We start from the raw sequence: 14477 nt of genomic DNA, 5'->3' as shown, positions 1-14477 counted from the left end.
GGCCTCCCTCCTGGCATGAAGTCATCTTTCAGGAACTGGAACCTGCTTCTTGGGACCCAGGAAAGCAAAGACTGTCTTTGAAAAATCACCGAAGGCAGCCAGAGGAGGTCAGGGGCGAATGGGCACCCGCCTCCCCACCACCCCTGAGTCTAGAAACTTCCAAATGGAGAGTGTGAGCTCATTAGCAGGGGCAGAGGGGCTTTTGCCCCTCCCTCCCCCAGCACCTACTGACAGCTCATGGCCACTGGGTCCCAAGCCCAGGCCTGCAGGGGGAGACGTGGAGGGAGCCCACAGAGAGGAGCCTCTGATCCACAGATTGGAGGGTCACAGAAGCCCTTGCCGACTCGGTCTGGCCCTCTCTCTCCCCTGCTCTGGGGCCTGCACACTGCTTGATTCTTGATTTGTATTTTAATTGGATTACAATCCTGGACACAGAATTGTACGTATTAATGAGAAGCCAAGTCGTGTTCCACCCATGCACAGGATGCCCAGGGGCTCAAGTCGGGGAACACCTGTATCTGTATCGCAAACACGTATCATTTCCTAGAGGTGAGGACGTTCTCCATCCTTTCTCCTAGTGTTTTGAACAAATGGCCACCCTCCTGTGCAGCAGCACACCACAGCTGATCTCCAAACCACAACCAGCCTTCCCTGGTCCACTTTGGGCCCTTTGCCTGAGGGCCTGAGAGCTCCCTGTTTACGCTCGGACACTCTCGTCTCCATAAAGCCGGTCTAAACTCCGGTTTGCACAACAGGCTCCGGAGGGACACTGCATTCTTGGTTTTGAATTTTCTACTTTCAATGCTGTCCCTGCCATAGCAGTAACAGTAAGAAAAAAAAAAAAAAAGTCGCACATCATTTCTACACGTTCTTCCAGGCAAACAAACACTGTCTCAACTTGAAGTGAAAATAAAGCCTTGCTAGTTTAAAAAAAGCCCAGGTATTCAGAATGCAGCTATTTCCTTGAAATCCTCTAAGAGGTGATAAATGACAGGGTGCGACAAAGCGATAGCTGGCAGTGTCTTCCTAAGAGGTGTGGAAATGTAAATTCACAAAGGATACAACTGCTCCTCCCCAGCCAATCACCGATGGGTTCTTTAAATAATCAGGTGTGTGCACTGTTGTCATGGGGACATGTGGGAATAGCATCCCATAATTCCCAGGTTCAGCACTCTGAGAGGTGTGGTGTCTTTCCCCTCTGTGCATCTGGTTGCTTAGGATGTGCTGCTGTTATTCTGGCTAGAGTACGTGCAGTCTTTAAAAGAAAATTGTGGCAAAATGCACATGACATACAATTATTATTATTATTATTTTTGGTGCTGGGGACTGAACCCAGGCCCTTATGCATGGTAAGTCTGTACTCTTGACCACCATCCTGTTTTTAAGTGTATGCATGTGATTGATGCACTTCTCTTAACATAATATCAAGGTTAATTCACGTTTGTGGCACAAGCCAGAACTTCCTTCATTTTTAAGGCTAAATAATATTCCATTGTAAGGATATACCACAGTTTCTTTACCCATCCATCCACTGATGGACACTGGGCTACTTCTACCTTCTGGCTATTGCATTCCTGGGTCTCAGATCTGCCTTAAGGTAATGGCTGAGAATCTGCATTTTAACTAGTTGTCTTATCCCAAGACCCACTGCACTGGCCGGGCGGATGCTGGGTTTTCTCTATGGTGTCTCTTAAGCTGGGTTCTTTAATTGGGGAGCCCAGAAAACCACCCACTTCTTTGTGTGGCTTTTAAAAACACTCATGGCATGAAGTTGGGGCAGACCTCGCAGATGAATCGGATCAGACATGGTCAGGCCTTGGCTTTGCTCAGACACCAACCGTCACTCCAACCACTTGAGTCCCTGAAGCCTTGAAGAGGTAGGTTCCCAGGGGGTCCTCCAAGTCAGCCAGGGAGCCCACTGTCCAGGCAAAACCCTGGACACTGTGCCTGAACCTCCCTCTGGCAGGATCACAATGTTCAGCACCTAGCTGAAGACTCTTTATAAAACATCTGTATTCATGCAAACAATATGCAACCAAGGATCATTCGAAGTTGGAGGAAAAGAATTTCCTGGCTAGCCCCAGCGTTAGTTAGGACTCAGTACTATCACCCTGGTTGGCGCTAACGGGACCTGGGACTGATTTGGCTGGAGTCGCAGACCTACGTGGGTTCATCGACAGACAACAGGAATTAAACCTGCAGCAGTCAGGGCTGCCCTCATCTCCGCCCTGGGTCCCTGGCTGCCCTCCCTCTCTGTTCTGCAGCTCATCACTCTGTCTTTGTTTTACTTTGGTATTTTTTCTCCTTCTGCACGTCTCTGTTTCCCTCCTTCCCTGTCAACACTTTCTCCCGTCTTTGCTGATTAATGTGATATCAGTGCTCTCAAAGTTCTCTGTTTCGTGTTGCGTTCTGAGGAGCACAGCAGACAAGATGCAGGCATTTCTATGATCGGTCCATAATGAGATTGGGTTGCTGAATGACTGGCACCAGACCTGTATTTCCATGTTGTCTGGCTTCAAAAAGTAAAAATGAGCGTTAAGTCTAGTTTAGGGTTCACATCTCTGCAGCCAGAGTTTGGACAGTTCCTCATCCTAGGAGTCTTAGAAAATACGACTTCAGTGATGGCTTCTCCTCCTTGATAATTGACCCAGTGTAGATGGCTGGCTCCTGGTCAAATAGCCCCTTTACTGTGCATTTGGGCCGCAGGGAGCACAAGACCCGAGGACCAGATCTATTAAAGCATGCGCTCGGCAGGGCTTAAAGAGGGGACGAGAATGCAGAAAGCAAGGATCCTGATCTCCATGTCACAGTGAAGCCCTATTCTGGGGATTCTGTAGGCTGCTCTTTATTAGCTGTAAGTTGCTTTCTCACAGGGCAGAATTATTTCATCAGCTTGAAAAAATAAAGAAGCGAATTGCCTGCCATCGAAGGGGACATTGTGCACCGGCACAAACAGGTGTGGGAGTGTGTTCTGGAAAGGGAGAGAGTGCTGATGAGCCACAGGAAAGTGCATCTTGGGAACAGAAAAATTGAAATGCAAATTTGGAAAAAAAAAAAAAAAAGCACACATTTTCCCCTCTCCTCCCTCCCCCAGCGATTCTTAGGATTCTTAGGCGGTGGCTCATGTGCACGTTTGCATGACAAAAGACACTGTGGGCAATTATGGGGGACAATTAAAGCTTACCATTGTTGTAAGATCGAAAATTTCCTACAAATTTTATGTATTCATAAGTTGGAAATTCCTTTGGGTCCAGGCTGCCTCTGAGAAGATGGCAATAAAACTCTAAATCGTTGTCAGCTGGGCCGTTCAGGGAAGAAAAGAGAAAGGAAGAGGCACATTACACAGATTCCAGACTAAACAAGTGGTGTGTGTGTGAGCACTCTGAGGGGACTTGGTCCACGCGGGGCCAGCCCATTTCTGTCCTCATGACTAACTTGGGAAGGTGGCTTTCTAACCTTGGCGGCACAGGCTTCTCTTCCCATTGTTCAGAGATACTCCTCCTTCTCTACTTGGGCCCAGTTAGTCTTCATTTGCTTGCAAATGTCTGTGGTCCGTTGTGTCGGCATTGATTAGTTCCGGTTGTTTTCAGACGGTATATTAAAATCAAGCTGCTCATCTAGAGCCGCTCTCTTTAATTTAATCTTTTTTTTTTTTTTTTTTTTTTTTTACTTTGCTTTGCTTTGCTTTGAAGTCAAATCAGATGTACGACAGGACAAATTATTCATGGAAAATGGACTGAGGCTTGAACAAATGCGAGCCTCTTTGCTACTGTGTATATTTCACATGCTTCATTAAGTGACATGAGGTTCCCGGGCCGGGGCTTCTAGCCACGTTGCCAAGTATTTTGGTAAAAACTTTAAAATTCCATCAAAATGCAAATGGGTATAAATAACCAGATGACAGCCTGGGGAAGGCAGACTTTCGGTTTTTGACTTAACTCGTTAATTTACCAGTTGGTTATTTGATATTATACAAATTTAGCATTCTAGTGTTTCCCTAAATAAGAAGATTATTCACAGATTTTTTTTTTTGCACTGTTTATTACCGAAAGACTCTCATGTAAAAAAAAAAAATCTCGTCATACATGCAAAAACAAGTTGTTATTCTTAAGGTCTGTGCCTTCAAATTTTCCACATAAAAGCTAAATGTCTTACAGATTTCCGACTCCGGTTTTAGCTTTAAACTTAAAAATATACCTCAAAGGATCTGGAAAACGTTCTGAGTCATGAGGAAAATTATTCTTAAAATTAGCCCTCCCTTCTTAATTCGTTCTAACCTCCTTTCCAAAGTCAAATTCTTATCTTCAGACCTGGTTAAAAAAAAAACAAAAAACCAGTAAAGTGAAACTTACATTTTAGGAATTCTGGGGAGGGGGATTCCGTCACAAGCATATGGGAAGAAAGCATTTTATAAACTTCGGAATGTTCTTGTTCTGGAAGGAAATTTAACAAATTCTGATCCATGACATCCGACTGCAAAAGAAAATAAAGAACAGAGGTGCACACTCCAGGGTAGTAAGAGGCAAAATGGGGGGCTAACGCTGTGCCTGACTCCTCAGGATCAGAGTCTGAAAGGGGAAGTTTAAGATCTTATTAATTTTTATTTATTTATTTTTTTGGTACTGGGGATTGAACCCAGGGGTGCTTACCCACAGAGCCACACCCCCAGCCCTTTCTGTTTTTTATTTTCGGACAGGGTTTCATTAAGTTGCTTTGGCCTTCACTAAAATGCTGAGGCTGGCCTCAAACTTGTGATCCTTCTCCCTCAGCCTCCCGAGCCACTGGGGTTACAGGTGTGTGCCACAGTATCTGGCCCAAGATCTGATTTTCTGTGAGCACTCCCCATTCATCACTCTGTAATCCTAAATTGTGACCGAAAAGGTTTTATAGGGTCTGGGGGAAGCGCTCGGAGCTAGAGCACCTGCCCAGCATGTCCAAGGCCCTAGGTTTGATGCACAGTACCATAATTTATTTTTGAAAACTTAAAAAAATTAAAAGAAAATAAATAAAAGAACCACAATGATCCCTGGGTACCCTCTGGGAATTGTTTTCAGGACCTCTGGTAGCTCCCCAAATCCATAGATATTTAAGTCCCTTCTGAAAGATGTTCTGGTATTCCTGTAGAACCTGCCCACATGTTCCTGCAGACCTCTCATCACCTCTAGATGACTTATATTCCTAATGCCATGTAAATGCTCTGTCACTCGTGGCTACGCTGTATGGTTCAGGGAATAAGGATAAGAAAAAAATACACATTCAGTGCAGACAGAATTTTCTTTCCAAACATTTTCAATCACGGTTGCCCAATTCATTGGGTGCAGGTCCTCGGATACGGAGGAGCCCTGTACTTGCTCAAATGCGAATGTGCTACCGTCCATGGGCTGAGGAGAGACTGAATGTCAAGTCTAACAGATGCACACAGAGGAGTCCTCCTCAGGCCCACGGTGCCCCGTCTGCTTAAAATTAGCCCTCCCTTCTTAATTTGTTCTAACCTCCTTTCCAAAGTCACATTCTCATCTGGTCTTGTCTGTGTCCTGGCTGGGGTGGTGAGGCCACGTGGAGCCCCAGGGAGAGCCCCGTCACTCATTCAAATGGCCCCAAACAGTACATGGGGGTCCTTTCTTGACCTTTTGGCCAGCAGAAAGCAGCCTGTTTATTTGTTAAAGGTCTGGAGCTGAAGGGGTTTCACATCCCCTCCCCCCAGTGCCCAGGTGCTAGGATCCAACCTCAATATCAGATAGAGTCTAGATAGAGTCCAATAAAGCCTTCTGTGTGCGCCGGGGGTCTGCATCTGTGCCACCCCTCACAAGACCGGCTGACCACCTGTCCCCTGAGCACTCGGAAGGCCACTAGTCCAACTAAAGAAATGAAACTTTAATTTGATTTCTTTGTAATTGGTGTTTCATTAGCCACGTGTAGCTAGCGGCTAGCCTACAGGAAAAGACAGGCAAGGGTTCAAAGTGGGGCGAGGGAGGAGGCAGGCACATCTCTCTGGCTTCCTCAGATTCCCTCAGTAAACTCATCTACTACCTCAGCATCAAACATCTTGGTACACATTTTTAAAGACATTTTTAAATTAGATATCCAACCAATCACTTGCTTTAATATATATATGTCTATACATATATATATATATATATATATATATATATATATATACTTTTTAAAATTTATTTATTGGTTCTTTTTAGTGATATGTAACAGTAGGGCCTCACTAAGTTGCTGAGGCTGGCTTTGAACTTGCCATCCTCCTGTCTCAGCCTCCCAGGTCTCTGGGATCACAGGCGTGCGCCACCGCTCTCGGTCTGTACTTGTATTTCAAAGAGATCCCACGTGGGATCTGAAGGGAGAGGGCCCAGGAAGCCAGGCCAGAGATGGTTAGCGTGTGCATGGGGACAGACGGGGAAAGGGAGTCCAAGGCCTTCCACTCAACCATACTGCAACCGGGACTGGTCAGACTGGTCAGACTGGTAAGGACTCCTCAGTGCTCAGACTCTGTTTGGGGCACTGGGAAGAAACACCACCAAGTCCCTCCTCTCCTGGAGTCAGCATGATAGTGGGTGTGAGGACGGTGGACACAGCTTGGTGGCCGACTGGAGGACCGGAGGAGAGAAAGGAAGGACTCGGGATGGCTTAGACGGAGACACCAATTTTTAATCTCTGAGAAAAAGACTCTGTGGTCTTGATGGCAGTTCAAGCCATTTTCCTCTGGTTTTCTTTTTTAGCTGATGACTAATGTTCATGGATGAGAGTGACCTCTCCTCTTAAAGATATTTCAGACCCATGAAAATGATAAGTCACCCGGGGCTCCTCTCTTGGACTGCTCCATCTGAAGCCATCTCTCTCAGGGCGGGTGTGGCAGAGAGTGAGGTGGGGGTCACAGGCCTGGCCATCCTCATGCTGTAGGGCACCTCGGGCAGCAAGTCTGCCCAGAATAAAGATGGATGAGGTGGGGGAGGTGGGGTCATGGGAGGTCATGAGCATTAGAGTCAATTCGCAGGGCTCAGAATTGCCCATGGCTTGTATGTATTTGCTAGCCTAGGACCGTGATGCCATTTCCGCGTGCTGAGTACTGCCGGGAACAATGACAATGTGAAAATCCAAACCCTCGTGCCGATAGGAGAATACATCACATCTGCGGCTGAACCGTTCCTTGAATGAGCTGAGCTCTGTTGATGAAAATAATAGCAATTACAGAGACGAGGGAGGGAACCTGCCATCTGCAGCCATCTTTGCGTCTGAGTCATTATCAGGACTGTCATTTACCTGCGTCAGGCAGGAGCTTCTCTCTCCCAACTTGCTGAGGTCCCTCGGCTGCTTTAGGGAGCAGTTGGCAGTTGCCTGAGCTTCGCCAGGAAGGCCTAGTTGCACCCCGAGCCTCTCCCGTGTCCCACCCAGAGGGAGTCTCGCTCGAGCGCCTGGGGATGAGCTGAAACCGCTGCAGGACCACGGGAACCTCTCTCCCTGGGACCAGTGGCACCAGTTCAGTGGCTGGCGGGTGGGCTGCAAGTGGGCTGGGTAGACATTCAGTCCTGTAACATCCCTGAGGGGCCCCAGGGGACAGATCTGGCTGAAGCTAGGTGTTGGCCTCAGTGAGAAGGCACAGTGTGAGAGGTCTGGGGAAAGCAGCAGGAATGGGCTCCTTGGGGGCTTGACCTGGCTAAGGAACCAAGAAGTCAGAGGCAGGCTCGGGATGCTTAGATTCAACTGAGATTCGAATAAGACCGATGGCCAGACGGTATGAGCAGAGCTTTGCCCTTGGTGCATGGAATTAACTAAATATAGTGCTAAATATAAAGAAAGACTATGTTCATTAAAACACCTCAAAGTGAGAGAAGATATTTGCCACACAGGTATCCAGAATAAAAGGCCTAAAATTAAGGTTGCCTGTGATGCTCCTCCTTGACCTCCGGTGACCTTGGCAGGGCCAAACTGCAAGTTTCGTCCCCAGGCTGCCTCAGTGGATAGGGTCCCCCAGCCAAATACCCTCCTTCTCAAGAGGTCTGGGCACGTTCCTGCTCATTTCCAAGTAACAGGCTTCGTTTCCTGTCGGCCTGTGGAATCACTCAAATACACCAATCGTATGCTCCAGGCAGCCGGGGTCACCCACTGTCTGTTACTACAAACCTGCCTCCCCCAGCCCTGCTAGTGCATCTGTTCCCAAGTGCAGACCCTGTGTGGCCCTGTGTGGTGTGCGGTGGCCTCCACTGAGTATGTGTGACTCGACCTGCTGTCAGTCTCATCTGCCCAGGGTTGGGTGTTGTGTGTTCAAACATCCCCACTGCCCTGGGAGAGGGTGAATGAGAGGCCCTTGAAACTGTCCTTCACCAAGGACTATGTCCAGGTCACGGAAAGAGTGCCTGGAAATCGTTAGAAGAAGAGTCCAAAAGTTCAAGAGTAAAATGTCCAAAACAAAATACACGCGGCATAAAGATATTCCAGCAAGTGATAGATCACACGTGCTATGGTTGTCCCATCAGAATCAGAGGTACCTTTTACCGTCCGTTTTCTCCTTTGGTGTGCACAAATACTTACGGTTGTGTCGCCACTGCCTACAGTATCCACTACAGCTGTGTGTGGCACACGGGTTTGATGCTCAGGGGCAACAGAATGTAGCCTGTTGCCTAGGTGTGTGGGAGGTGATATCGAATCGTGTACCAGTACTGATGGCCAGGACGTTAACTAGTGTAGTGCCCTGATCGCGATGTTCTCACAATGACGAGATCACCTAATGCCACCTTCAGCAGAATGTCTCCCTGTCACGAAGGGAGGCATGACTGTACCTGAGCAGCCACTTTACAGGAGATGACATCCACAGGGCCAGTAAACAGGGAAAGACGCAGTCTCACTAGTAATGAGCTAATTAAAGCTAATTGAAGCTCCATGAGTCGCCTCACACACTAGATTGATAAAACCTAAAAAGCCTGACCGTACCAAGTCTGGTGACGCAATCACCTGGAACTCTGCACCCTGCTGGTGGAGAGAACACTGATGCAATCAATCACTATGGCAATGGTCCAGTTGGGTGAAGTAAAGGTGAGGGAACACCTGCCCCCTCAAGCTGACACGCTGAAAACCAGCAATTCTGCACCTGCTCTGTTCTCAGCACTCCGGGGACATCGAAGAAGCACTGGCCAGGGAGTGCCAACCTGGAACCGAAGCAGGAATTGTAGCACGTCCCTAAAATGGCCCACTGCATTGCAGCCAGAACCAAGGACCCCTACACCAGACAGGGGAAGAAGGATGAATCTCCTAAACAGGGTGAGCACCAGGAGAAACCACAAGGCTATTTCCCAGGATTCCACTTAAGCTAAAGGCAATACAGGCTGAACATCCCTAATCCAAAAGTCCAAATTCTGAAACTTTCCGAGCGCTGACATCATGCCACAAACAGAAAATTCCATGCCATGAAATCTCGCTTTATGCACAAAATTGTTAAAAACGGTGTATCAGGGCTGGGGCTGTAGCTCAGTGGCAGAGAGCTTGCCTAGAATGTGTGAGGCACTGGGTTTAATCCTTAACACCACATAAAAATAGAATAAAGGCATTCTGTCCATCTATAAATACAAAAAATAATTTTAAAAAACGGCATATTAAATTACCTTCAGGCAATGTGTATATAAAACATAAATGTATTATGTTTAGACTTGGGTCCCAATCCCCAAGATTCCTCATTGTGCAAATATTGAGCTAAGTGCTAATGTTCCAAAAAAATGAAAAAAAAATCCAAAATCTGATTCCCAGCATTTCCGATAATAGATACTCAACTTCTACTCAATTAAAGCTTAGTGATCAATTAAAAAATTGATGAAGTTACAAAGAAAAACAAGCAAATGACTTTAAAAGTCAGGAAAACAAGCCACGCCCACAGTGGTACATGCCTATAATCCCAGCGGCTCAGGAGGCTGAGGCAGGAGGATCACGAGTTCAAAGCCAGCCTCAGCAAAAGTGAGGCCCTGGGGCTGGAGATGTGGCTCAGCGGTAGTGCGCTCGCCTGGCATGCGTGCGGCCCGGGTTCAATCCTCAGCACCACATACCAACAAAGATGTTGTGTCTGCCGAGAACTAAAAAATAAATATTAAAAATTCTCTCTCTCTAAAAAAAAAAAAAAAAAAAAAAAAAAAAGTGAGGCCCTAAGCAACTCAGCGAGACCCTGTCTCTAAATAAAATAAAAATACAAAACCAGGCTGGGGAGGTGGCTCAGTGGTCGGGGACTCCTGAGTTCTATCCCCAGCACCAAAAACAAAAACAAAAACAAAATAAAAAACAAAATTAGAAAAACAGCAGCTTCTCAGTGGAGGTGGGATGTGATAAAAAGTCGCAGACAGGAGCGCCTGTGGTCTCAGCCCTGTTCCATTTCTCAACCTTGGTGACGTTTACCTGTAGGCTTCTGTTCACTTGCCATGTATTGAAACATGAGACATATGCTGTATCCACACGTCTGTATGGACGATCCATGAAAATCAGAATGCATGATTAAAAAGGAATCTAGTGATCTGACTCATGACCCACTTCAAGCTGCAGCCACACCTGTCCACACCCTGCCAGGCCCAGAAGTCACCTCTGACAGAGTGGCCTGGTCCAGCAGGCAAGGGCAGGGTGGGGAGGGCGGGAGGGAGGGGCTGAGGGGTGTGTCCTGGAGAGTGTGTCTCAGGGCCTTGGTCCTGCTGTGCCTTTCCTGGTATCCTAAACCAGGGGCTCTGCCCTTCTGCCGTGGGAACAGGTCCCACTTTGTACTCTAGTCCTACGCTTTCTTCTTGCTGAATGGAGCTTTTACCTGGCAAGTCAGTCCTGTAGGGAAATATTTTTTTTCATCTGTGGATCTTTCCAACTTTCTGAATGCTTGTGCCTTAGAGCATTTCCTTTTGGTGAAATTGGGTTATCTATGCCCACCTTATCTGCTGCAACCAGACTGCTCCCCAATTCTGTCCAAGGCATGTGGCTGGCTCCCCTTGAACCTCTCCTGAAAGTTTGCCATCCCAGAGGCCACCTTTAGCCCTGGGTCCTGCAGAAGCACATCTCTTAGCTCACACTTCTGCTTTGATGGCCTGTGTTAGTTCTAGACGTCAAGGAGGCCACCGGACAGTTCTGACTTTCTCATGACATCATTTTCTGCTTCACATCTTTCTTTTTCTCTGTCAAACTAAAAAAGAACGTTCTAGGATATTTCTCAGGCATGGAAAAAGTTCTGGTTGCTCTTATTTTTATTTGTTTGTTTTTTTTTTTTTTTTTTTTTGAGACAAGGTCTTGTTCAGTTGCCCCAGGTTGGCCTTGAACTTGCAAACCTCCTGACTTAACCTCCGAGCAGATGGGATTACTGGGGTAAATAGATTTTCTGGTTGTTCTTCATTCCTGCATCACCAACAGGGGACCATGGGGCAGGATCCCTTGTGTGCCAGCCTGTGCTTATTGTGGCTCTACCTCTCTGGCCGTCCACTGTTTCTTCTCGTATGAACAGGGGCGATGTCCAACTTCATGGGGTTATTGAACAGAGGAGTAAGGAGAGGGAATATGAAGTGGCCCTCACTCTGTGCTGGGCACTGTTCCAAGTACTTTTTACATATCAGCACTTGGAAGTGACTCTTCAAGGTATCTGGTGTATAGTCAGGGCCCAGGTATCGTGTTAGTGGCTAACGATTGAACAGGTGGAATCTCAACTAAAGTGCAAACCCTGAGGGAAGACAACCGCTGGGGACTTTAGAAATGCTGCACGCTCTATGGATAGTCAAAAGCAGGATTTCTCCATTGCAACGGAATCCTTGACACCAGGCAGCCTCAGGGGAGGACTGGAGGCCTGGTGTAGGCCCCGGGAAGGCGGAGCCCACGGAGCTCTGACTCCCAGACCAGCCAGCTGCACGCCAAGAGGACTTGGGACATGTCCATCCATCCCAGCCCCTGCCCACCCACTTGCAAAGGACAATCCTGGTAAAGACAGGATCAGGAAAGTTGAACGGAAACTGAAGCAAGATGTGGGGGTGCCTATCCCGGTGCTCATCTGCATGGGGCAGGGCGAGGGGAGGTGGCCTGGCTGTCTGGATGGTGGCCTGCGTCTCTATGTAAAGACACTTACTGAGCATTCAGGTGGGCCTGGCATGGACCAGTTGAGTTGGGGGGTCATTTCTGGCCCTTCTAGAGTTAGGAAATAATTCACAAAGGTGTTCCTAAATGACCGCATGATTTCAAGTCAGAATTCCCGTCTTACTTTCTAAGTCCCCTCTGCCATATATAGCAACTGGGTCATTAGATAATTACAAAAGCATAAAGCAGAGCAGTGCAAATCCTGTTCACCCAAACAGCGCTCAGGGCTCTGGGCTCTCCTTGCTGGGTCAGTAAGCAGGTCACGGCTGGTTGTTTCCAGCCAGGGCCTGTCTCTGCCCCCTTGGGTTTTTGCCATTCAAGGCAAAACACAAGATCCCTCCAAAGAGCAGCCCATCTGCCCTTCTCTCCCTGGCCATCCTCAGAGGAACCCACAGAAGCCACACTAAAGGAGCGGGTCGCATCTACCTTCATGGCTTCCAGCTCATCCCTCTCCTCCTGGACCGGGGAGGCAGCCTCACCTCAGCCTCTTTGGGGCTGAGAGGGAGTCCCTTCTGGCACCTCTGGGCCTGTCTGTCACCTCCTGACCTCGGGAAACGGGTACCACACAGAGTGAAACCCACAGGGTTGGATTATGGTGTCCCCAGACGGTATCTGCCCAGAGAAGTCAAAAATGCCTTTCTGGTGTGACACAGTGACCAAAGGAAAAGTGTGCGTGGCAGCTTCGAAGGGCACGTGGTGTCACTGGCAGAGATGATGGGGCAGCAGCTTCTGAGGACCAGAGAGACCCAGGACCAGGTGGAACCCTGGGCCCTCAGCAGAACCGGGCTCATCACCCCCAAGGGGAGGGAAGCTGCCCACAAAGCAGGGCCATGCCGTTCCCTGGGCAGCTGTGGCGGAGAAGCGGGGGACCACGCCCTGTGGGATTCCTCCTGGCCCAGGATCCCCAGGTGGGAACCCAGGGAAAGCTGCATCCCCCCTGCCACATAAACTGGCCACTGTCCACCCATGCTCAGGGGCGAGGAGAAGTCTGGCCGGGGCTCCTTGGGAGAGGAGATGAGAGAGGACATTCCACTGGGGTCTGTCCTGTGTGATCCTCCCGGTGAGCTGACATTCAAGGTCAGGTTCTGAGGGAATAAACAATGGTGTGGCAGGGAGTGGAAGACGGGCCACAGGGCTCTGAGGAGCCCTCGGGGTGCATCCTCTAGTAACCTGGTGGAGGTCTGAGGGTCATTTCATCCTGAGCCACGGGGTTACTAGAGAGCCAGCAAGGCTTGTGCAGAGAGGGGGAAGGGAGGGGAAGAGTGGGAGGGACATCTGTCTGTAGTCACCCCCAAGCCTGGCCATCCCTCTACTCACCAAGGCCTTCCCAGACTCAGGTCCCAGCATATTTGAACCCCCAGGAGTCATCCTGCTCCCCACTACTGTTAAGGGTCACCATGTACTCGCAATCTCAAACCTGTCCCCAGCGAGCCCCCAAGCATGTTCGGGTCTGAGCCATTGGTTGCCCATCCCTCCACCAGTTCTCAGTCACCCGGATGACTCTGAGCTCTGCCGACTGCTGTGATTCTCCTGTTGGTCTGTTTCTGACCAGGGATAAGAACGTGGATGAGCGTCCTCTACCTCAAGCCTGTCCTGGCTGGGATCTTGGTGCCCTGCCTGCTCCCGGGAGACACCAGCCCGCACCTGCCCTGGGTCTGCCCCTGGGACCTTGAGCTTGGCCCGACTTGGTCCTCCAGCACCTGGGCACTCCCTACCTCTCCAGTACCTCTCCTTCTCCCCTCGACCCACACCACGTCCCACCTGAGATCTCAAGGGTTCTCTAGAATAAGGTGACCAGGTACACAGACAAAGGCCACTGAAGCAGACACTCACCGGTAAATGCCCAAGGAGAGGCGTGATACTGTCAGAAACATAGATGATGCTGCCATCTGTTGTCACGGCGATAATGAAGCCATCGAGTGCCTGCGGAAAACGCACATTTGAAAGCTCCTTAGCAATGCTTTAGTGGAGGAACATGTCCCTGAAGCAAAGGGCCATTTTATGACACTGACTTTGCTTTGAAGTCCTTACAGTATTTCCAGGAATCCCCTCCCAGCACTTTCCTACCTTATACACCCGAGGGTTCATTACACAGAGTTTGCTTAGCCCACGGAATGCACTTCTAAAAGCATTTCAGACTCAGTGAAGAAGTTGACCTATTGGTGTCATAAAACCAAATTTAGCCATGGAGACTGCTGAAGTAGTTTAAGGACAGGCACACGATCATTCACATGATTCATTGAGCTGAGTCAGAAATATCATCATCGCCATAGGGAGATGTCGGGAATGCGTCTGGTCCCTGACCCACCAACCCCAGTATCACTTTGAGTTCACCAGGAAACATTTCCTACAAGATTTAAGATGAAATATAGGCCTACAAACAGAAAGTGTGCCTGTTG

The 14477-nt window shown here is 48.6% G+C and overlaps 1 protein-coding gene across 1 annotated transcript in view; it reads right to left on the bottom strand.

The window, feature by feature from the left end:
• Positions 1-14477, bottom strand: part of Npas2 (neuronal PAS domain protein 2) — a 62116-nt gene that overhangs the window by 34304 nt on the left and 13335 nt on the right. The window contains exons 4-6 of the mRNA XM_077792046.1: positions 13912-14001; positions 4353-4473; positions 3185-3298 (exon numbers count right to left, since the gene is read on the bottom strand). Coding sequence (XP_077648172.1) covers positions 3185-3298; positions 4353-4473; positions 13912-14001 — 325 coding nt within the window. The remainder of the gene's footprint in view (positions 1-3184; positions 3299-4352; positions 4474-13911; positions 14002-14477) is intronic.

The sequence above is a fragment of the Urocitellus parryii genome, chromosome 12, assembly GCF_045843805.1.
Source record: "Urocitellus parryii isolate mUroPar1 chromosome 12, mUroPar1.hap1, whole genome shotgun sequence".
NCBI lineage: Eukaryota > Metazoa > Chordata > Mammalia > Rodentia > Sciuridae > Urocitellus > Urocitellus parryii.
The sequence above is the reverse complement of the archived record's forward strand: the minus strand, read 5'-3'. Positions and strand labels throughout refer to the sequence as shown.